This window comes from Homarus americanus, unplaced genomic scaffold (genome assembly GCF_018991925.1).
Source record: "Homarus americanus isolate GMGI-L3 unplaced genomic scaffold, GMGI_Hamer_2.0 scaffold57980, whole genome shotgun sequence".
NCBI lineage: Eukaryota > Metazoa > Arthropoda > Malacostraca > Decapoda > Nephropidae > Homarus > Homarus americanus.
The window spans coordinates 1,381,733-1,407,357 of record NW_024716703.1 but is presented as its reverse complement, the minus strand read 5'-3'; the positions used below and the strand labels follow the sequence as shown (position 1 = coordinate 1,407,357).

The 25,625-nt window shown below is 40.8% G+C and overlaps 1 protein-coding gene across 2 annotated transcripts in view; it reads right to left on the bottom strand.

The window, feature by feature from the left end:
* The window catches only part of LOC121858426 (headcase protein-like), a 127,718-nt gene that overhangs the window by 19,517 nt on the left and 82,576 nt on the right, over nt 1-25,625 (bottom strand). For both annotated transcript variants that reach the window (XM_042354875.1, XM_042354876.1), the window contains exons 3-4: nt 9,560-9,748; nt 5,543-5,725 (exon numbers count right to left, since the gene is read on the bottom strand). In XM_042354875.1, the coding sequence (XP_042210809.1) occupies nt 5,543-5,725; nt 9,560-9,748 (372 nt within the window). The remainder of the gene's footprint in view (nt 1-5,542; nt 5,726-9,559; nt 9,749-25,625) is intronic.

Genomic DNA, 25,625 nt, shown 5'->3' with positions numbered 1-25,625 from the left:
GTGGGTGGGTGGATACTGTGGTGTGTTGTGGTGTGTTGGGTGGGGATACTGTGGTGTGTTGTGGTGAGTTGTGTTGGGTTAGGTTATGGTGTGGGTGGGTGGATACTGTGGTGTGTTGTGGCAGTTGTGTTGGGTTAGGTTATGGTGTGGGTGGGTGGATACTGTGGTGTGTTGTGGTGAGTTGTGTTGGGTTAGGTTATGGTGTGGGTGGGTGGATACTGTGGTGGGTTGTGGCGAGTTGTGTTGGGTTAGGTTATAGTGTGTTAGGTTATGGTGCGTTAGGTGTGGATGGGTGTTGTGGAGCGTTGGATTGTGTTTCTGTAGGCGAGTCGTGTCGGGTGTGTTGGAGGGGGGAGGGGACTGGCATAGGAAGAGACGTGAGTCCTCTGATGTTATGAACGAAATAAAACGAACAATTAAAAAATAATGAAAACGAATAACAAAACAAAACTTGACTAACGTGAGGTTTGATCTGACGATATAGACGTGACTTGACCTAATCTCATGAATATAAATAAACCGAGCAATAAATATATGCATTGAAGGCGAATGATAATTTGAATTTCCAGTCTGGTCTCCCTGGCAACCTTTCATCAGTCGCTGGTCACACATGTTGGCCATATTGCTTTTCTCCTCATATTAATTTCACATCCTTATATTAAAGATTATTTCATTACGTGGGTCCCATACTGTAGGCATAATGGCCAGTCGGGGATAGTGTGGATACGACACCTTACTGTACATAAAGCCTCTGGTATGTAAACAACGTAGCCGACACTGTACTAGACCGCCATGACTTCCCCAAACTGTAAAATCAGGTACCTATTTACAGCTGGATGGACTGGGAGTGTCACAGGATCGATCTAGGAACCCTAAGTGACGGAAGACGAGTGTTGTATCCACTCGGCCATTGTACCCTTATTTTATTATAAACTCTCCATTACTTTAAAGCATTTTACGTTGTTCCGCTTATTAAATATTCGTGCATATCCTTTCAATCCTATTTAGGCAGTAAATGATGTATTTTGTCTGTTAATAACCAATCCTATTCCGTAGATGACAACCCAATTCGTCCTGTAAAAATCCATTTAGCGTGTTGCAACGATCACTTTAATTGCTTTAGCTTATTTCAATTAACATGAACCAATTTCATCACCGTTTAGTCTCTAATTGTAATAACTCATTTAATCTCAAAATAGGACTCTCTCTCTCTCTCTCTCTCATCTTACATCACTTCCCTCCCCCCCATTTTACTCCTCTCCTCCTTCTCCCTCTCCACTACCTCTCTTCCTCTCCCTTCATCCCCCGCTAATTCCCACTCCCCTCCACCTCCACTTTCTGCCCACTCCTGCCCTCTCTCTCCTTAAGACAGTTATTGGCTTTGGTTCGGTCGTCGAGAACACAATGATGCCTCTTAGTTCCTGGGCCACAGCAACAAGCTTCAAGGGAAATTATTCTTCTGTTTACGTGTTAAGGCAGAAAGTCGGAAAGAATGGCAAGGAAATGAAGAAAAAAAAGATGTTGAGGGGGGAAAATACATGACAGGGAAAGAATGACAGGGAAATAGCAATAAGGGAGAGTTAATAGGCGATGAGAGGGGTGAGAATGGGAAAAGAGAGGGAAGAGAAAAGACAGATTAGTAAATGTATGAGAAATGACAAAAAAATGAGGAATGTAAATAGATGATGAGAGGGGAAATGACAGAAGAAGAATGGCAGGGAAACGGGAAAAAAAGAATGACTAATTGGGAGATGAGAGAAATGGGAAGTTGAATAAAAAGTGAAAGGGGTAAATTTGAAGAGATGGGAGGGGGGTGATGTTACGAGAGAGGAAAGGAACTGAGAATTTTAAAGAGAAAGTAACACAAAGAGAAGGAAAGAGGAGGTGAGGGGATAAAGAAAGGGGGAGGAAAAAAGGGGGTAATTCATGGGATGGAATAAATAGAATAAAGGGGAAGGAGGAGGAAGAGAAGAGGCGAACTTAAGGGTGATGGGTAAGGGGGTATAAAGACAAGGGGAGGAGATAAAGGGGTGATGGGGAGAAGGGAAGGGGGAGAAGGAAATAATTGTATGGATGTGCCCACTTAGAAGCGTGTCCAACCATACGTGTCCAGAAAACAGGGTGGAGGGTGTGGTGTGGGGGGTGTGGTGTGGGGGGGGGTATGGGCTGTAGAGATGACCCGTGTGTGGGGGGGTGGGAGAGGGGTGACAGATGAGGGAGGAAGGGGGAGAAGGATTACCGACTTAGGAAAGCTCAGTACGGGGTGAAGGGAGGCTGTAAGGGGGAGGGGGGTGAAGGGGATAAAATACTGAGCTCTCCCCCCCTCCTTTCCTATGCATGCAATATTCTATCGTCCTCTCTCTCTCTCTCTTTCTTTTGACTCTCCGTTTACGTAAAAGCCTCCATTGTTTGAGATACTTACTGGATAAGAGGGAGGGAGGGAGGGGGGACGGGAGAAAGGCGAGAGTATGGGACGTTAACTTTGGCCTTGATCCAGTGCTTGCCTTAAAAGTGCTTGCATTCTCTTCTCTCATATACTCCTGAGTTTTCTGCTTAATTTTTTTTCTCCAAGTACAATTGAGATTACGCGTTGTGTTTACCCTGGGAGTTTTATACTAAGTAACAATTGTTGGGTCGTGGGGAGAGAGGGAGGGAAGGAAAGAAGGAAGGGGGTTTGGTGTTGGTTAGAGGAGTAGGGAGAGGGAGTGTGGGGAGTATAGAGGAGGTGAAGGTAGGGAGAGGGGGAGTGTGTGGGGAGGAGGAGGAGGAATGTTGTATTTTTTGAGTATTTCGGAAATGGTAATTACTCAGTGACCTTTGTAGTCTTTGTTGATGTTGACAAAGGTACACATACACGCTCGTGCACGCGCCTGTACACACACACATACGTACGAATTGGAGAGACGAGCGCGCTACTGTCGTACTAGCGCGCGCGCGCGCTCTCTCACACACACACACACACACACACACACACACACACACTCTGTGGGGGCCGACAAAGGCGCCGCTATGATGTTAGCAGGAAGGTGACTGTCGGCTGGGGCACACAATGAGACGATTCAGGATTTTTCACCTACGCTTCAAGTAATTCTCTCTCTCTCTCTCTCTCTCTCTCTCTCTCTCTCTCTCTCTCTCTCTCTTAAAATAAAAATACTCTAAATGTGTTTCTGTTACCTTGTATGTTTAGTCAGATTAGGTTAAGTTCGGTTAATTGAATTAAGTTTGATTAAGCTGGATTACGTTAGGTGTGGTTAGCTTAGGTTGGGTTAAGTTGGTTAGGTTAGAATAGTTTAGGTTGAATTAGGACCTGCGGATCTGGGTTGAGGGTCGAATAGGTTTAACTAGGTTCGGTTGGGCTGGATTAAGTTAGTGTCCGTCAAGTTAGGTTAGGTTAAGTTAAAGTCCAAGTTAGGTCAGTGCCCGTCTAAGTTAGGTTAAACTAGTGTCAAAGTTAGGTTAGTGTCCGTCTAAGTTAGGTTAAGTTAGTGTAAGTTAGGTTAGTATTCGTCTGAGATTAAGTTTGTGTCCAAATCAGGTTAGTGTCCGTCTAAGTTAGTGTCCATCTAGGGTTAGGCTATAAATCAGCAGGGGAACCTTCAGTACTGACTCCTAGCTGTTGTAATAATATTACTGCGCTTCAACAACTAAGGTCTTTAAGCGTGCAACTCTGTTTTGTCCTAACTGAGCTGACGCTTAGTAATGGCTCGTACTACTGTAGTGCTGACATCTACCAGTGCAGATTACTTGCCGAGGTGTAAACCAATAACTTTTCAATAACAATAATAATAGTATAATAATTATATTTATAGACTTAATGTATGGGCACAGCCAATTATTTGTAATGTATTAAAAAAAACATCCCAGGCGTTATATTAATATTTACCGACCAAATGGGTCTGTATAATTCATTATTTACACTTTACAATTACAGTAAAAACAAGGGATGTATATTTTTTTTAATACAATACATATTTACCTGTCAAATTTCAGTAATTTATTATTTACATTTGCATCCAAATTCTAGCCATGTGTTGTGTATTATCAATATTATTTACCAAATAATTACCTACGGTTATGAATAATTTATTTGTAATTTATGTCAAAAAGAATTTTATATCCTGATGTTTGTACTAATTGTTCAAATGGTGTATGTTGGACGAGTGTAACAGTACAGTATCACCTACAACAAAAGCTATAAAATATCGCCAATAATATTCACACAAAAAAGTGAACACTTATCATCTTACTTTTTTCCTTTATTACAAAAGTGTATTAATTCCACAACAAAAAGCATGAATATGTATTTTGGCCCAAAACATTACAAAGGAAAGAAAAAAAGTTATGGTAGAATTACATATATTTGCATAAATTTCAATATTTATGTTGCCGAATAAAACAATTGTAAATGAAAGTGGCAGTCTTTATGGGGCGCCGAGTGTCAGTTTAGCCATCAAATTTTGTTGACAAAGAGGATTTCTATTTTCATTACACAGCAAAAATGCAAGTGGAACTAATACTGTGTTAAGTGATATAAATATACTACCTGTTTGGGTGATGTATAACTGTATAGGTGTTTGGTGTGGGCACGCTCCTACAGTGTACAAAGCGTTGTTATTTATGACTGTCTATGCTTCAGTAAGTACGGTCTTTAAGCATTAATATTAAGACAATTATATAAAAAAATTATTATTATTATTATTATTATTATTATTCAACAAAATTAAAAAAAATTCCTGGCCAATATAGGCTATGTGTGAAACTTTTGTGTTAAATTTTACGACATTAATAGTTACATTAAAAGAATACATTGCAACTTCATTCTACAACCAATTAAAAAAACTTTCACCCAAAATATATACAGTATATAAATTTTTCGTGTTGAATTTATAAAAGTAGTAATGTCATTGAGGAAATATAATGCGTTTTATTTTACCCCAAATTTCAATATTTTTTTTTCACAGGAATATTTGTGAATTTTCAAATTTAAATTTATAATAAAAAAATAGGGTAACTAGTTCTTTACAAGTACTGTATACTGGAAACATATACGCAAAGAAAATGGGCGGCGGGTTTTTTGAGGGGGAGTCCTTGTTTACATCATGGAGCAAATACTGTTGATAATTAGGGGGTCGGTCGGTCTCTCTCTCTCTCTCTCTCTCTCTCTATTCCATTATATATTTCTCTCTCACTCTCAATCATTTTAGTAACATAAGACGAACTAATTCATTGCGAAATAAATAAAAATAGTAAGAGTTAGCCTAAGTAAGTCTTACTCAGTGAAGAAACTTGCGTTGAATTCTTAGGGTATAAGTGAGTGTGTACGTATACGTAGTTACTTATAGGTGGTTGTGTAAGTGTTGACGTAGTTCGTTATAGTCAGGTATTCTACTCAAGGTAAATCCCCCTCCACAAAAAATCACCTGTGGGTATTTATACGTATAAAAAAATACCTAGGAAATCCGTCAACTACAGCATCACCGGGGTTACTAAGTTTTAACCTTGGAAAATCCCACCACAACAAATCATCATTGGGAGTACTTACTTTTAACCTACTCTCGCAGCAGGGCATGGCGGCGAAGATGTCAAAGGAGTACATGGTACCCAGAATGAGCGCCGAGCCGTTCCAGCGGGCACTGCAGAAGGCGCACCGGAGACTGACTGACCAACCTTCCAAGCAACCCATGCACACCGCCGCCAGGTACTGCTGTCGACCCTCTACGTGAACCTGTGAGGAGGAAGAAGGAGACGCGGTGTTGAGTAATGAGGTTCTTGGTCTTCTGGATGGTGAGAGTTAAGGAAGTCAACACAAGTGAAAAATGTAAACACATTGAAGAACTCAGCACATGTGTTAAAATACAATAAAATAGGGGAGAAAGTGGGAGTAGGAGGAAGAAGAGGGAGCAGGAGGAAGAAGACGGAGAAGAGGGAGGAGAAAACGAAGAAAAGGGACAGGAGGAGGAGGAAGAAGAAACAATAAAAGAAGGGGGAGGAAACGAAAGATGTAGGTATGTATGAAAGGAAGAAACGAGAGGGTCTTAGAAATACTTAAACACACTAGACCCCATCACCGTCTACGCCTCTCCACATAAGCTTCTGTTGGACTGCTGTAGAAAAAAAAAGTCGTGAGGCGGTAATTGTGAGGACGAGTTGGCAAGGAGCCATAGAGTACCTCCTACAGCATGTGGGAGGCACGGCAGAAGATCGTTAGTAAGACGGGTCCCTTGTGCTTCGTGAGGGACTTTTAAGGAGCCTTGTAGTAGAAAGATGGGGAGGTGCCCCTAAGATTTCTATGACCCTTAAGACGTTGCAGGTACTCAGGGAGGAGATCGAGGAGGATAGGGGGGTGGGGAGATGGAAGTGAGGAAGAGGATGGGTGTGATGGAAGGTGGGGGAGACGGAAGGGGGAGATGGAAGGAGGGTGGCGGAGGTCGAGGCATTAGTAAAAAGGAAAAATACAGAAACTAGAGAAAGTCAATGAAAAAAGTATAAAAGATTTGGGAAAGCAGAAAGAATGCTGAGGTGGAAACAGAGAGAATGAAACAAAGAAAGAACAGGTGAGAACAGAACAATATATATATATAGAGAGAGAGAGAGAGAGAGAGAGAGAGAGAGAGAGAGAGAGAGAGAGAGAGAGAGAGAGAGAGAGAGAGAGAGAGAGCACATGACACACACAAGAGCACGAAGTTGAAGCTAAAAGAAAAAATGAAAATAACGAGAGACATGAAGGAGGAGGCGAGAGGCACAAGAAAAATGAAAAGAATGAGAAATGTGAAGTAGAAGTGAATAGGAAGACGCACAATGACACCAAGATGAGTAAGTGAGAAGAGGAAGAATGAAAATTAAAAACAGTGGGAAATAATTTTCGTGTTTTGTGTCATGAAAAAAAATCGAAAAATTTGCTGTAAAAACCCAAAGATCCCAATTTATTATAGAATTAAGTGAAGCTTTTTAATTCCAAATCCGGCCAAAAAATCACCAATATCCGGCTAAGGTTTTTAATCCATCTTACAAAACTCTTTAATCCGAAATCCGGCAAACCTCTTTAATCTGTGAGGCTCTTACTCTCAGCACTCTTGACTCTTCAGGTTGAGTCAAGAGTGGTGTGTATATAGGCAGTTAACCACTATAGCTCAGCTCTTGACACGGGCCACTAACGTTACTAGCTGGAGATAGTCAGTCAGTCATTTAATCAGTCAGTTTAGTGCTAATTGCAGATGTAGGGATCTTCACTATTCCCTACCATCAGAGGAAGGAGAGAGAGAGAGAGAGAGAGAGAGAGAGAGAGAGAGAGAGAGAGCACCAGGTGTAGGAGGGTCGTGTAGGTTCTCTCTCCGCCCCCCCCCCTTAATGAGACGCCTCACATGCAAACTACCAGTCCTTCAGCGACAAGGCCGCCTCCATCCCTCGCTCCACAACTCTCTAAGATTCGTACCTTTTTAGTTTCCCTCTTTTGGACGCCGGAGACTTCCATATTCGTCGTCTTCATGTCGAATCCCATTACAAATTCGACGCTATTTTTAATCCCGTTGATTTCTTGTCGTGGCCAGATTGGCCATTTTAAAGGCCAAGTTTGCACATCACTTAGCGTATCACTCTTTGTAATTTAAGAGCCCTCAGGGAGACCGATCACTCCCTTAGGAACAGAAGACGAAGCTACGGGACACCAGGCACATTGAACGCTAAATGAAAAAGCCAGGGAGAGTAGAAGGGGAGGGATAGAGGTGGGGAGTGATAGAGGTGGGGGGGAAGAAGGGGAAAAATTTATTTTAACAGGAGGATAGAATGAGATGAGGGAAGATTCGAGAAATGCTGGGGAAGAAGAGTAAAAACATTGGAGTGAGTGAGGGGAAAACAGGTGAGAAGAGGCAGAGATTTATTTCAAAGGTGTAGAGAGAGAGAGAGTTACAATGTGAGTGTCGAGAGGGAGTGAGTTACCAGTTGAGAGAGACAAGAAAGGAGTTACAAGATGAGGGAGTCTTAGGGAGGTACGAATGGTTTACTCCTGGGTGAGCATAACAGGTATGCTGCCAGGTGTGAGTTAAACCTCACTGGGCTATCAACATTACGGACCTCCTGTGATACTTGTAGGCAACACAAGAGTTGCTTTGACATATCTGGGTGACAGCGGGAAATGGACATAGACGTTTTATCTTGAGTCTCCTTGTTAAACCCTAGTAACTTTGACCTCTGGCACTCCTAGGTGGCTCAACACAAGCCTATGGCACCTTTAAATGACTCAACTTTGGCACTGGCACTACACAAACCCAACTATCAGTCACCCAACACAGCGTCCTCATAACTTTCGTCAGACAGAACAAGAGTCTCATAGGACCGTCAAGCAAGATCGAGAAGAGGCTGAGACGACTCGTGTTGTTGTGTTAGGTCCTGTGGTGAGCGAGACCCGCCTTGGCTCGTGTGTTGGGCTTCATCGAGCAATGAGATTCGAGTTTCTGGATTTTGCGAATCTTAACTAGATTTCAGGATTTTTCTTTCCTAAATTGAAAACTTGGTTAGTAAAGTTTTAAGTGTCAAACGCCCTTTTTTTTTAATGTAACTTAATGTTTTGGAGTGAGTCACGTATTTATTTATTTTTTCTTGGCGGGGGGGGGGGACGTAGAGACCATAATAGTTTTTTAAAACATTGGTTAAGACCATAAAAGAAATGTTTACGGTATCAGCCAAGACCATAATGGATCTCTTCCTTTTTTCCAGGTTGAAGTCCACTATACACATCTTTATCCCGGTAAGTCTCGACTTATTTCAAACTGTAACAAAAAACCCAAGTAGAGGGTTAGAGAGACGGGGGTGGGGAGGGTGAGGGTAAGTATCTCCTGAGAAAAGAAAAAGAGTAAGTGGGAAAAACCTTTGAATATCTCAGAGGAACCATCTTTAGGAAACACAAATAATCACTGAGGAATATACCTGAGAGCTCTTGTAATGTCTCGAAGAACTCACGGGGAAAATATGAGGCTTGAGAAAAAAAAATAGAAGCCTTTGGGAGACCCTTGGGAAGCCTTTTAAAGAAAGCCTCAAACACCGCAACAAATATTCGTTTGACCTCCAGAGACGCAGCTCGATGTTGACTCTGACAATCTTGGAATAACCTTAATCAGCACTTTTTCCCGGGAATTATAGCTGTAGCGAGAACCAGAGCGTCATTCCTGTTTGCTCGTCTTACTTTGGGGTTTTAACAGGCGTGTTGACTTAGCCATTATATGGGAGTCTCCGGGTCGTAAAAGATCAAAGTATACAGGAGAAACCACTCAACCTGTTCCTGACTCCACACACTAGATCTTCCTCACTCACTCATTCATTCACTTCCACCCTCCCTTCCATCCATCTACCTCCTCCTCCACCTCATCTCCAGACACCCCTCATCTTCCACCTCAATCTTAAGCGGGCCAAAAAATGTGTATAAAGAATGAAGAGTGAAGGATAAAAAACTAACATATAAATAAGACACTTTCGTCAATACTACTTGATGTAAGCTGAAGTGGATGTAGTGGTATATATACATACATACATACATACATACATAGTAAAATTCGACAGTACTCACAGGAATGGCAGATTTGGCGTGCTGGATAGGTGTGAGGAAGAAAGTTCCATCCAGTAGAGGGTAGCGGTCGAAGACGAGGAGGGCCTGATGGCAGAGGACACACGCCGTCCTCGACGTTCTCTGGGCTGCCAGGGTGGAAAGGATGAAGCAGCGGGTGTCGTCGTTACCGTGGAGGCCGTCATCTTCCATCTGGGGGTAGAAAGAGACGAGCAAGGAGCAAACGCGAGTCACAGGTCTGGCCGGCTTAGTATTTATAGTGCGCTTATGAACGCGCTTTGTTTACCTTTTTTGGAGTATTGGTGCACCACAGAATGCGCCTTTGTTTACCTTCTTTTGTATATTTGGTGCGCTTGTGAACGCGACCAAAGATTTGGATTTAAGAATATTGACTAGTGAGTAAAGGTGAAAAGGGTTTTTGATAGAAATTAGAATTATTATAATGAAGGTATTTAATGTACTGAATAATATATTAAAATGCATAAAGGAAGCACTAAATGTAAAAGAGGAATAAAGGATAAAAAAACGAGAAGAAAAAACAACAAACAGGTCAACTTTAATCTGAAAGGGAAGTTAGTTACCGTAAGTAGAGGATACGGGTAAATTAATTATTCAATGGATAAAATACAATAGGCATCATATCTACGCATTGATCGTCTACCTCAACCCACGAGGCCTGCACACAAAGGATAAAAATACATAGACATGATGTAGACAGGACTTAAGGCCGTGCAGAAAAAAGGTAGATGGGTGTCTTGACAAGCCATCGACCAATCTGGACTGATCTTAGTGTTAACAAAAGCGACGTAAACCTTGTTGTTAAAGTATATATATTATTTTACATTTGTTTCTGTTAATGTTACATTTTACATAGTACGAATTATCATAAAAAAAGAATTATACGTGAATTATTATACTTAGTAATTAATACCTTTGTGAATCCTTACTCGAAGATTATTACCCCTTATTTTATCATTTCTAATCAATACTAATCAATAGTAATCAATTATCCACAATATGAAAACTACCCCAAAAGATATCACTCTTTCTCTTTAACCATCAATTTATCTTTTAACTAATAACTCAAATACTTTTTCCACTTAACTATCCAGTTTTTTATATTGTTCCGTAGTTTGTCAGAAGCAACGTTTTACTGATTAACTGAACGTATTTAAACGAGAATATTTGATGGATGGGGAAAATTTCCAAAAAAAAATTCGCTTTTGTTTATTTTAGTAAGAATAATGACGTTTATGTTTTGATATCTTTTAGGATTTTGTTTTATCTACACAAAAAAATCTTGCTGTTTGTTTGCTTGTAATTAAATTTAAGGGCTTCAAGTGTTCTAAGTGTTTTTTTAAGTGTATGTTCTAAGTGTTTTCTTTCGAGTGTAAAAAGTGATGTTATGGGTAGACTTAAGGGCTTCTAAGTGTTTTTTTTAAGTGTATTCTAAGTGCTATATTTCGAGTGTAAAAAACTGATGGTATAAAAGACTAAACAAAAGTCAACAAAAGTCGTTCTAAACAACTAAAATCCAATATCCCGTTGTTGGGGTTTGACGCAATTTTCAGAGACCATAAAACTCCCGTTGTAGCTCTTACCGTTAACAACAGAGGAACATTCAACGTATGAGTTCCCATCTATCTATCTGTCTATCTAGATTACCTGGTATATCTAGGTACTTTAGAATATCAACTTGACTATCTATAATCATATGTGCTAAATGAAGCCTCCATAACAAACAACAGATGTGACGCAAAATGACATGATGAAGGGAACTTGTTTTCAGAGGACGATCAGATTGAAGTCATAAGCCCTAGTTGCCTCAGGTAGGATAATGACCAACCGCCTGGCCCTGAAACAGCTGAGGACAAAGTTCTCTCGTATATCTCAGTTATTAGTGGGTTGTATCTCTCAGCTACTTGTGGCTTTGTGTTTCTTAGCTGCTTGTGAGTCTATTAATAATCACTAGGTAAAATTATTTAATCTATGTATCACTTTTATTGTAATCGGCTGAAGAAACCATCCACACTTGGTTCCATTTCCGCAAGTACCTTAATTCTGTTAACCCTGACAGACAGGAGGGATGAAGGGGACTCCGAGTTATATGAGATAGACGAGAGGGAAAGAATATAATGAGATATATAAAAAATATATAGATATATAATATGTTCCCCCACCAGAGTGCTTGCCTTCTACTATTCTCGTTGCTGGTGTTAATCGTTGGCCTCTTCTCCGCGGTGCCCTTACGGGGGTCTTGGCGAATCCTATCAGAAGCAGGTGAGGACAATCCTCGACTCACACTGGACACAAGGATGGACATGACTACACCTCCTCGTCTTGGCTCATGGTGGAACTGCCCCATATTATAACTCGCAAAAAAATTCAAACAAAATCACAAATTATATTGCAACTGGTAACAGTCGCCCGCTTGTGATTGGTTGAATTTGTTCGCAGGTTTTTTCAAAGAAACCAATCAGACACCGATCCCTGACGATATGGCGGAAGTCCTACCCTTTATCCAGTGTGTGTCACAGGAAAGTTAAAAGTTGGAAATGTGGTGGACTAATATGGATGGTAATGGATGTTTGTTATTGGAGATGTAGGAATTAGGACTGAAGGATTCGCCACAAAAATTGCGGTGATGGTGGCCAAGTGTGGGGCAACCAGCAGATTACGTCACGATCACAAACTGTCTTTAATGAAACAAACAACCTAAATGTGAGATGAACACCTACTAAGACTATGGTGAAGTGTCTGGAAGGTGCCTGCTGTCCTAACATTAGCCAACCTGCTACGCACATCCAGAATCCTTTCTGTTTCCGTACTATGTTTTTAAACTCTAAAAGAGAGGGGGTGTGTAGAGGAGAAACAGCCAGGAAGGTTAGTCTCGTACCATAACAACAGCGCCAGCTCGAGCCATCAGCAGCGCTTGGCGTTCCCTACCACCTTGCAATGACACATGTGTGGAAGCTTACGCCAGCCGAACTTTTTATCCAGTCTCCTGGGACTCTTTATATGGTACAAGCCTTAGAGGTGGATGATAGACTCAGGAGGAGACGAAGAAGGAGGAAAGAAGAGGTACAGAAGACATGTGGAGCATTTATTACCTCGTGTTGCTTGCCACAGTCCCTATGCCTCAGGCAATTAAAAGCCGAGGGCACACTTTCTAAGGGAAAGGACCCATTCAGAGAGCACTGTCCTGGCTGCTGTTGTAGTTGTTGTTGTTGGTGGTGGTTGTGGTGGTGGTGGTGCCGTCGGTGCTGCTGCTGCCCTGGAGTCGTGACCCGCGAGCCCAACGGGGGCAGGGGCGAATCTCACCAGGTCGTGGATCAGCTCACTTTAAGGCGGAGCTTTCAAGGGGAGGGAGTAAGGATAAAGGTCAGCTCACTTTAAGGAGCTTCGTGAGAGGATTGGTCGCCTTTAAAGGACCCTGAAGGATGACATTAGGTTCAGCTCATTTTTAAGGAGCAATTCGGATAAAGGGTTTTAGGATGGGTAAGTTCACTTTTTAAGGAACTTCAGGAGTGTTGGGATTGAAGGACCAGCTCACTTTAGGTGGGGGGAGCTGAAGGGGAGGTATTGCCGAATGTCAAAGGTAATGGGTCGGCGGGAATGAAAGGACTTGGGAAGGAAGGAGTTGAGGACATCTTGGAGTAGGATTTTCTAAAGATGGAAAGATGAAAGCAGTACAGAAGAACGAAGAGGAAAGGTTCGTGTGAGATTCGCCCATCAATATTACGGTGACAGGAGTAGATTCTGGGTACGTCTCAGGTTGAAAACCTCCAGCATCTAAACTAATGAACTTTGTCAAATTTTCGAAGATGAGTAAATTGTTTATAGAAAGAAAGATTAACATATTCAACACTAATAATCTTTTACTCGATTTCATCTGTCGTTTTTTTTTTTAATCTTCAGTCGCATTATTACGAAAACTTGGTGCGGAATGAACGAGGAAAAATCAAATCTATTTTTCTAACGGCATTATTATTATAATTTATGATAAACACCGCTGAACCAGCCTGGCAGCTTCCGGATCAATTCTGTTTCCACAAAAAAAATAATCCTAGCATAAAAAAAATAACAAAAGGGTAGAGAAGAGCATGAGTGAAGGAGGTGCATCATAGTCTGAGGGGAGGATGAGGGTGAGGGGAGTAGAGGGGAGGAGGGCTGAGTCCAGCACCAAGGGCCCTGTGTCATCGTCGTTGTCGTTGCAAGCCGACTTTCTGATGGAAAGTGCTTGTTATCGTACATCTAACACCGCGTTAGCCCAGCGGGGGCGGAGCAAATCTATGCGAAAAGAAAGGCTATTGGCTGGCAGGAGAACAAGGCCACACCTTCTTGTTTACATCTATATCACAGGGGTTGCGCTCCTCGGTGACGCTCCTTATCTACAGTAAAGGTCAGCTGGGGTAGGAGGCCACGCCCATGACCTAGAAGGTGATGCAGGAGGGGGTTGACCTTGTTCACGCTGCTGTGGGAGGTTGGGTGGAGGATAGAGGAGGAACAGAGGAGCACCATGAATGAGGAGGATGGAGTACGCCGAGATTTGTCCAGCTGATTGTGGTAACAGTATATGATCCGGAGAGAGACAGTCTCATTACTGTTGTCACTACAAGTGTTACTGTTTCCTGTTGGCGTTATATAAGGTGTGTTACTGTTTCCTGTTGGCGTTATATAAGGTGTGTTACTGTTTCCTGTTGGCGTTATATAAGGTGTGTTACTGTTTCCTGTTGGCGTTATATAAAGTGTGTTACTGTTTCCTGTTGGCGTTATATAAGATTACTTGCGTCTCTCCATACACTAAAATAAGTCCTTAATGACCTTAGTTATTCACGCTCACTAATACATTATAACAACAGCACTACACTACGAGTCGGTCTTCCTTAACATCACGTCTGGCTGTGTTTACTTCACTATGGTCTCATAACAAACTATAAACAATATCCTTCCATCCTCTCCTGTGATTTTCCATGTCAGTAATGTCCAAAGAAAAATAAAATACGATAGATTTTGTTTAATATTTCCCCCCAAAATTATGATATATCTTTAAAAAATTTCCTGAAAAGTATTATAGATTTTGTTTAATTTTCTCAAAACAAGAAATAGTGCCGCAGTTACATCGAAAATGAAACGCAAACAAAATGAATTATATTTATGTGAATATTTTACTGAATTACGAAAGAAAATGTCAAGGTACAAGGGAAAAAAAGTTAATTAGCAAAATAATTCAGGTTGGGGAAAATTAATTTAAATTTCCGTAAGTAAAACTATTAATACTTTTTTCACCAGATAATATATTTTAGATTTGGGGAACTATCATATTTATATTATTTTTGAGGAATTCTGACTAAAATCAACGTTAAGAGGCTAAGTAAATCAACACCATGCTGCTTCACTCCAGAATCCACTTCCACAAAAACATTATCTTATCCTCCTAGAGCAGTGCCATCGACGCCAAGGCACCGTAGAGTAAAAAAAAACAAACAAGAAACAGGGTGAGGGTTAACAAGAGGGCTATACACTAGGTCACACTAAGCACTAACCCTACCAGCCTATAATTATAAGATCAGAAACAAAAACGCCACAAGCTGCATCATAACCAGCACACCTTAAATACATTTAACAAAAAAAAAAATCATTATCAGTGCATCTACGGCATAGTTGCCCACAACAGCAGCACTCAACATCACCAGCATTCAGAATCATCATCATCAGCATCATCATCATCATCATCATCATCAGCATCATGTCATCAACACTCACATATAGTCTCGCGAGAAAACCCAAGCGGTGGGTATCAGCGAATCCGCATTCGTTTATTAGGTTAAGTTATAAAACACAGCCTCATCAAAACCACAGCAGATCAACAGCAACATAACCATAATACAATAAAGAAGATATAAATAAAGTGTTATTCTATCACCCGGTAAGGCTGGGAGAGGTGATGGTGGTGTAGAGTAGCTAAGCTGTTAGTACAATAAATAGACTGGGGGTTAAGTTAAGTATAGGCGGCGTGCGAGACAATAATACTGGTGCTTCATAGTGTTAGTGTTTTAAGGCTAAACTATGAGGTCTAGTCTGCGGATTCGCTATCAAAAGATTGTGGTGGTGAGTTGATGGAGTGAAGACACGTGTCGATTTGTCTAGGGATGGTAGGTTGGATTATCTGGGATATGGTTTTTTTTTTTTTAGGCTCTGGGTTTTCTCTTAAAGATTCTGTGATTATCAAAGATTCTAGGATTTGATCTATGACTCTGGGCTATATAATCTAAATTTCCACGATTATTATTATAGAATTATACCTTAAAACCATCTAAATAAGTACTATACTTCTTAATTGTTGATAAGTAAAGTAATACATTACACCATCAACATAAAATATAAAACTTTCACCATTAAAAAAGTAAAAATTACATATACTTTCATCATTTAAATAAAGAATACACACAAACTCTTGACCAAACCTCATAAATTAATCATCGAAAAAAAATCGTAAAAAATAACCCAAGATCGAGAATATAAAATAATAAACGTATTGACATCATAAAATCACTCGCAATACACCGCCAGAACACATACATAAACTCCTGATAGTCTGTGTTTACCATAAGGTTCAATATACCAAAAGAGAAATTTATATAAGAATTTATTTTTATTTTATTTTAAAACACAATAAAGAATACTGAGACAGACATACAATAAGCTCAGGTCTACATAGAAATAGTTTACATAGAGAAGACGGAAGCATAAAGGATAAGAGTTTTCGAAGCTTAAACAGTTTTGCAGGTAAAGCCAAAGCAATAATAATCACGATAAGTAACGTAAACACGATAGTAATAGTAACATCTAGCGTAAAAGAGATAATGAAAGTAATAGGTAACGTAATAATAATCGTAACAGAAAACGCAATGAATGACGGGAACATTACAACACTCAGCAGTGCTCCAGCGAAACGAAGAAACGCATTGACACCAACTCCTCGCCACGACAGCGATCGCAACACCAAGACACGACGCGAGAGCGGAATAGCGGCGGGCGGTGGACACAGAGTTGCCTCAGCCACCGCACCTCTGGCCGATATTTTTATCACCTTCACACCTTGTCCTCATCATCCCCCTCCCTGAGGACTTGTCATTAACTTCTCTGTCCCGTAAGGCCCATAGCGGGGGCGAGGTGTAGGAATCCTCCGGTTAACACGTGATCTATCTACTGTATGTGTCTAATATGTATGCGCTCATTCGATCCTGCTTATATTTATGTATTCACTAGTAAAATAAAGCTAATGTATCGACCCTACAGGCGTGACGGTATCTATTTTGGCACATGATACTTAATCTAAGGCTTATCTATTGACTGAAACTATAAACCTGAACCACCACCATGATTACCATTGTCAGAGATATACTTAGAATAAAACTTATTAATAATAAATAAATCGTAAACAGCGGCGTTCGTGAGAGTAGTATCCGCATAGTCTTACGTCATCGATCCTGCCTAAAGAAAAACAAACGTCATCACAACACTCGTTCGTCTACAACTCCGAGAAAAAAAATATAACATCTGTGTAAAGAAATGTATAACTTCCATCTACTTCTTCTACAACCCTTTCATAAAAGTGTTTACCTACATTACCTAAATGGAGGATTCCTCGTAGCGGAAATTACGGTAACCGGACCAGATGTGTTGGGGGAGGAGCCGTGAGGGTTGTGAGGAGGAGGGAAGAGCTGTGAAGGTTGGTTATGAGGGAGAGAGGGAGCTGGGAGGGAGCGACGTTACTGAAGTGAAGAGAGGCGAGTAGAGAGAGAAAAAAACTTTATCCTGCCTTACACTTTGTTATAATAAGGTGGAAATATTATACAGCGTAATGAGAAAGAGTTACAAGTTATGGTCATACAGTGCAGAGGGGAGGGGAGGGGGAGGAAAGAAGGGTGTAGGGAGGAGACGGAGGAAGGAGAAGGGTGTAGGGGAGAGAGGTGTGGGAGGAGGAGGGGTTAAGGAGGAGGGGGGTGGAGGAAGGGGCAAGGGAGGGAGGAGGAAGAGGAAAGGAGGGAGGGAGGAGGAGAAATGAAGGAAGAGGAGAAAAGGAGGGGAGGAAGATGTAGAAGGAAAAGGGGGGAAGGAGGGGTATGGAGGAGAAGGAAAGGAGAGAGAATGGGGAAGGGAAAACATTGGGAGTGAACAAGTGGATAAAGTTTTGGTCGGGGGTGAAAATGGGATTTAGCATTTCTAATTACAAGTTATGACTGGTTGGGAGGGCAGCCACAGAGAGAGAGAGAGAGAGAGAGAGAGAGAGAGAGAGAGTAGGAAGCTGTAAACAAACCTCGTCAGCAACACTCCCTCAAGCTGTTCCGGTTTCCGTAAGTGCTACCTAGTACTACCACTACTACTACTATTTGGAGCACTATTACTTACCGAGCGTTACTTAAACAGCTACAGAATAACGTCGTATAGCTCGTGAAGTGCGTTGTGTCAGCAGAAGAGAGAAGAGTTACGTTGAGTGAAATCACTATACCGGATAATCACTATATATATATATATATATCTCCTTGTATACCGTAAACGTGTTTCTACCGTCGAGTCACCATACCACTAACGCTGTAAATATATATATATCGTAATTAGTAAAACGCAAACTTCGTGTAACGTAAAAAAAAAATCGCATGTAACGAACAAAAGATCATTCACTATCACGCAGACTGCTCTTCGTTATATAATCATCTACTACAGAAGAAACTCCGTAACATAACGAAAAAGTGAAAAGATAAGATACAAGAAATTATAATAAATACCAAACCCAAAAGAGAAAATTTCGCTCTGAAGAATGTTTACATCAAGGACAAGACATTTTTCCTAACACAATAAGATGATTTTTATACCTTTAGAGATTTTCTTATATATACAGGTAATATTATGTTCTCTTAGTGATATATTAACTAGAGGTGCAATAAAACACAGCTTTAATCAGGAGTCACATATGTACAGTACACGCTACATAAAAGCTAACATCAGCTACGTTTACGCTAAGAGGGTGTATAAACCTGTTATTATAGCTCATGGAAAGGAAAAACTAACTCATATATGATTTGCAAGCTATGGGATAAAAAATTTAAAATCTATCGAGGATTTTAACCTGGGTGAAAGCTAATAGCCTTATAAACATGCCCTGATGCCAGTTAAATAACCTTGTCTAACCTCAGTGTAATAATAATAATTAATAATAATAATACGTAGAAAAAATTCAAACCCTAAAAAAAAAAACATCAATTATCGATTTAACTATCACGATGCCGAAAAAAAACCGAAAACGGGGGGGAAAAAACTCCAGAGATTTTTTCCCTCTCCTCTCGTAGGTCTCATTATTGGGGTATAATTTTTTTTCTTGCCTATTATCTAACTCACAATTTCCCACCTCGTTGCCATAGTCCGCCATAAATTCTAACTTATTGCCTGGAAACTTTACGCCACCTCGCTCTTATTATAAACATCAGCATAAAATTCGAAAGTTAGGCTTATCTAAAGAGCTTTGGCGATAATAGAGACGTTCCTCACGAGTTCATAATAATAATGATGATAATAATAATAATAATAATAATAATAATAATAATAATAATAATAATAATAATAATAATAATAACCTCCCTTTTATATAAATATTTATAAAGAAAATAATTTAGCTCAGTAAACCTATAGAATTTTTTTTACCTACCACAAAAATGTTACCCCTGGAAATTCTACACAGATTTCCGCCCTCTAAGCTCCATATACATATTCCCCTGAGAAGGTATTCCCCCCACCCCCCTTATATCAGGTGGCGAGCGTGCGAGGGTTTGGACACATCTTACGGTAGGATTCACCAGGCAAACTTACGGTGACAGTTCTGGGGAGGACCTCGTTAAGGGACTTTCGCCTCTGTAGACTCAAGTTATAAGGTTCACTCTCACCAAGATTACATTTACCACTTCTGACTTAGTAATGCTGCCTCCCCCTCCCCCCATTCTCTCTCTTTTATGTCTATATTTGTGTTTGTTTTTTCCGGTATGGTCTTTTCTTACGAATTCTTTAGTGTCATTAACGCATAAAGACCACATAAGTTGTCGCGAAACGTCAATAAATACGTTCATCGGAGATAATCTGTTCTAGGTTTCCATACGTCACTTTGCACATCTAGATCCAAGAATTGTGTTTCCGTAAAATAAATAGAACACTAAACACTCCTACAAGACTTCCCTAAACACTAACATTCTATGACATCCTGACCAACAAGACGCGATACAACGCGATATAAGTGACCGGTGAGCCACTACGTAGGACAGGGCAGCATGACCACAAACGCTAAAAACAAAACACAAACGCAATAAGTTAGAAAGACACTTTCTGCTGCAAAGTCGCACGTGGTGGCAGGTTGCAGGAGAGGAAGGTTGGTGGTGGTGAGGCTATTTTCCTTCGTCACATGTAGTCGATGCCATCACCATGGCCGCGAGCATACCCAGCGGGGGTTAAGGTCGGGGTGAATCCACAGCCGAGTCCGTCGAGGGTGTTAATGTCGATCGATCTCGGATCAGTTAGTCGATCGATCGCATCAGTCGTACGAGCAGGAAGTGCAGGTCTCATCACTTGGGTGATAGTCGTCCATTAAGTAAGAAAGTAAAGTAAGTCGTGTGATTGAACGATATCATGTTATAGTCGACTAAATCTAAAGTACATAATAAGTTATCGAGTCAATCAGTAGTAAGATAACATAAAGTAAAGAGGCTTAAGCTAAAAGCGATATGGGAGGCAAATATCTATATACGAAAATTCTTCGAAAGGTTGAAACAGCATCGGTATTAAGAGAACTCCTTGAGGAACTCCAGTGTAACAGATCATATGATCAAGTCACTGAGTTGCTCGTTAGTACAATCACAATAAATCGAACTTCATTTTATATTATTGTGCATAAAAGAAAAGGTAAATTATACAAATAAAAGCCTCCAATCGCTGACGAACAAACGATAATCGCTTAAGAAATATATTACATAAGATGGTGTGGATTCACCTTTCAATTACGGTAACATCCTCAAGAATCGTAGATGTGCAGACAATAAAAAAGATTAACAGCAGTTTCGTTACGAAATCAAAACTATGAATTAGTGTTTATAAACAACCAACACAATATATTACCTCACAAAGTCGAAAAGTTGTTCTAATCAACGTCAGGACACGAACTAGTTATGTTCTCAGCAGCACTGTAGATGGCCAGCCCTCGCACGCTACACGCAATTGACTTCTACGTCGTCAGTGGCAAGGTATTGTTCCCGACCCCCTGTTGTACTCGCTAGACAGTTCCGTAAAGGGAGTGGTATTACTTAACCTTTTGTCCCCGTCTAATGGCTGTCATTTAACCCCCCTTCCCCCTTAAAACTCCCCCTTCTACCAAGCAACTCCTCCCCCCACCCCCTCCCCAACACAGGTCTGTTGAAATGGGATTTTGAATTTTGCAGTCAGGTTGTCCTTTCGTTCGGGTATCAGTTTTAAGTTTACATATTCACTTCTCTGGTTGTGTTTACTTCCCAGCAGTTCCGAGTCCAAAATTGTTTACAGTATTTTATGCAACACCAGCAGGAAGTTAATGTCTTATGCGATATGTAAATCAATCCAACCCCTTAATAACCTTTTCAATATCGCTTAACTTTTATGAGAATACGTGTCCAGTTATCAACACCTATTTCGATGTTTTGCAACAGTAATGAAAAACTACGTCAAATATGTTTTAGGTTATCCTTCTGACGGAAGGACGAACGGCAGGAGGTGAAGTATATTACATCAGGTTGTCACAAGACCCCGCCAAGGTTATCGCTTCCGCAAACCTTCTCTTTATTACTGGGTTGAGGTTAAGGACAGTTGGTCGGTGAGTTAAGGGTGTTGGGCAGAGTTAAGTGTCACATGGCGGCATCAGTAGAGGCTTCAAGACGCTGTGAAGATGTTATGAAAGAGACCTACAGACGGTCCGTACGGTGGATTACTAGAAAGTAATATTAGCTGTTAGTTCGCTATACTTCTACATTATAACCTTTCGCGACTAACCTTCTGGGAGCTTACAAGCTAAGGCGTGTCAAGAGTATGTGTGTACAGTAAATCTAAAATGTCTACACTGTTAGGTCTAGAAAATTATTGCTTTATTGAATACATAAGGTGACGCACACAACTAATAATAATAATAAAAAAATGACACAAGCTTATAGGTCGAAGAAGGCGCAGACGAAGAGGGTGCGGGTAGAAAGTGACGAGGGTGAAGGGTTAAGATCACTCGACAAGCTCTGCTGCGCTTCCACGACCCCAGTAAGACCCAGCCTGACTGACCCCCCACCAGGAAGAAGGTTTCTGAAGATGTGCAAGGAAAGGGGAGGAGGGAGACACCAAAAGGTATGGGAACAGAGGGGGGAGGAGGAGGAGCAGTAGGAAGAGGAAGTAGCTATGGAAAATATTAGTGGAATTGGGGGATGAGGAGGAGGAGGAGGAGATGGGAATGAGAGGAAGTGCAAATGAAAAAATATAAAAACATTCCTACGCAGGAGGAGGTCGTGCAGTGTCAGGATGAGCTAGTGGGCAACAGAAACAGCAGGAGGCCACAGGTCCTCCCTGGCATTGTGTCGCGGAGACGTTGGCCTCACGGGGGCTTGGCGGAGGTAAGACTGTACCCCATAAAGGTCTCCTCCCCAGTATTACCTAAAGCTACTTTAGCTGTCTAAATCCTTTATTATAAGTTAAGCCCAGCCAGCACACAATCCTAGAGGAACCTGATGGTGCTCACGTCTACGCACACAGGATCTATAGATGTGGGCTGGGAGAGCGAGTCCATAGGTTTGCGGAGGATGTAGGCGTGGTCCAAAAGAGGTAGGGGTAGAAGGGCGGGGCATAACATCGATGGGGAGGAGCCTGTGTTACGGTGGTGATGACCCAGACTTGGTGTTGTGACAACGTGATGATAATAAAAGAGTTAACACCGGAGATGACATTTATTAACATGTACAGCGAACACATTAAGTGAACTTCTATTTCAGTTTGTAATAATCGATAATGAAATTTTAAACAGATGATATTTCTAATAATGGCTTAATTGTGTAATATTCATATTGACAGTGAGATGTATTAATAAGGATATAAAGCAAAAAAACTCTTGTCTTATTCCCTGTAACAATCAGACGCTGCCCTACAGTCGCCTTCCCCTCTACTCCGTATGCAAATCTTTCTCTCATATTCAGCGTGATGACCAGTTAAATGCCAAGAGTGTAATCTAATCAAGGAGTCTTTAAAAATCCGTCAAGGGGAGTAGAGCACAACTCTTTAGATTAACTTATTACGCGGAAGTGTAGGTTAACTTGTATAAACTGCGTCAAAATATTGCATATGCACCGTCGTAATTTATTATCAGAAAGGATCTACAGAAAACCTACCATTAAGTAGGGGTAACTATTATTAAGTTGAGATTACATTGGAAAGTGTCGCACCTAAGAGTACCAAGGCGAAGATGACGAATTTGAGGAAAATTGGGCTATAACCTCATCAAAATGGAAAATGTAAGAATTATGTAAATTGAAGCGGCCGAGACATATTTTTATGGCTCTCTCACGTCCGCGCTAAAGAGAAAAAGGGTGTTGGCTCTCTCAGCTACGTAATAAACTGGTGTTAGCTTTCCCAGCTAAAGTTATAAACGACTATGAATCTTCTCTATGGCACGTGACCTGTGAAATATGGCGAGAACCTCTGGAGAATTTCTGAGAGACCGAAAAACAGGATAGAGAGACATATATCTCTTGCCAAATGATATACCGACCACTTTATTTCTCACGGCGATTATTTCTGACGCTAAAACTTTCCTTCTTATACATTTTATTGGCGAGAAGAAACACAAATCAAAATCTTTCTTAAGACCTTCACTTACCGGACCATCACGGGGACATATTAAGGTAATTTAAGACAAACAAACATACTGAAGTAAGACTTAATCAAGCTGTATAAGAGGCAGATGTGTTATAATGGAACTTCTGGTCATCGTGTGGATATATTACCTGTAAAGAATTCACAAAGGAATTGTTATGAAAGTTTATATTAAAAGTAGTTTATATAATACACTGGATAATATTAATACTGGTTATATTAATGATGCCTTATATAATATAGACACAACAATATGCAGATATGATGCCAAAGTATTTATCCTTAATAATATTGAAGGGAAAGAAGTGAGAAAGAACGAGAAACAAGAGACTGATAATAAAACCTAATAAATCACATATAAAGGTTAAATTTAAATGATGCAATGAAACCAAAATGAGAGAGAGAGAGAGAATTAAACAAGAATCACATTAAAGCTTAAATATAAAAGATATAATGAAACCAAACTAAAGATTTCATCACTACACTAACTTCAACACTCGGCCATTGACCCCTGACCTACGTTTGCTCCGATAGGAGATATAATATTTTTTTAAGTCGCTGTTTTTTATTTTTGAATGAGATCGAGTTATCCTCATCACCAAGGCGCTCGCGATTCAACGCTCAACGCACGATGGCGGCGGACAAGTGTCTTATTTACAAGATTTTACAGAAAAACCCAACATTTACAACATTTCATTTTTACACACGCGGCGCACTCAGCAGCGCCCGTTTAATAATAATAATCATAATCATAATAATAAGGTAAAACTAATGGGTTACCATCATAAAAATGCAATAATAATCATAATAATGACAAGACATAATGAGTTATAAGATGCTAATGAGACACGGATGGTGAGGAGACAAAAGCAGTATGAAAGATTACATTATTAATATATGTATATTATATATACACAGAAGCCGCTACTGACTACAACGTTTGGTGATAATACTTGCTTATGAGAGACAGAGAGAGCTTTTGCTAGTGAAGGAGAGGGACTCTGAGCACCTACCTGTATTGGGACCTAAATACACCTGTCCTTGGGCCCCTAAAACACCTGTGCGTCTTGAGAGGGGGGGGAGGGATATCACTATAGGACACACGTATTCTTGGCCCTTGTAAACATACCGCCTGGTCTGGGCACTAAAACCGGTCTAGCTTAGTCTATGTACTGGCGCGTGTGTGAGCAACGCGGACACTTGACAAGACGTTTCGTAGACCGTTTGTGTAAGAGGACAACAGGCGTGAGGCAGGCGTGAGGAAGGGGAAACACAGAGATAAAGAGAGGGAGACTGAGAACAGGAGAGAGAGAAAGAGTGAGAACAAGAAAGAGAGAGAGAGACTGATAACAGGAGAGAGAGAGAGAGAACAAGAAAGAGGAAGAGAGAGAGAGAACAAGAAAGAGGGAGAGACTGAGAACAGGAGAGAGAGACTGAGAACAAGAGAGAGATAGAATGACCAAGACGTTACCTACCTGATCATACTCGCAACAACCCGGAGATATCGCGTTAATATAGTATGTGTAAAGCGTACGTTACCTGGCTAAGGTTTTATATTTGTAACCTTTTTTGTCGGCGAGATAAAAGAGATTCAAGACAGGCTATAATAAGCCGTCTGTCTTTTGCCCCGCAAGAGAACTTATCAATGCACCTGAAAATATGGTAAGTGATATGGGCGAATTCGTGTCTCGTGATGGGGCAGTGAGCGTGATAAGAAAATGCAAATGCAAACACAATTAATCACAACAAATGGAATTACAAAGTTTTAATTCATAATGGACAAAATGTTTACATAGTTTGACAAAATATATACATGTAATATAAACTTGTAGCATAACACATGAAAAAATATATAAGTCTGATCTCAAAAACTTTACACTACTTTGGTCGTGAGTGACTGAGGGCGTGGAGGAAGCCGTCGATCGGTCTGTCTGGTCTTGTGGTAGCACGCGGGGACGCACCACTCGTCTGGCTGATGGTACAAGGGGTCAGGCAGGGGCAGGGAGGTTCCACCCTAAACCTACTACACACCGCGGCATGGCTCTCCACAGCTATGGGTCTCGGAAGGAGATATGAGCGTCTTTTAAGGCGGCTTTCTAATCTAGCCATTTTCTGTTGACAACACAGGGACCGTCTCGTGCTAGCTAGC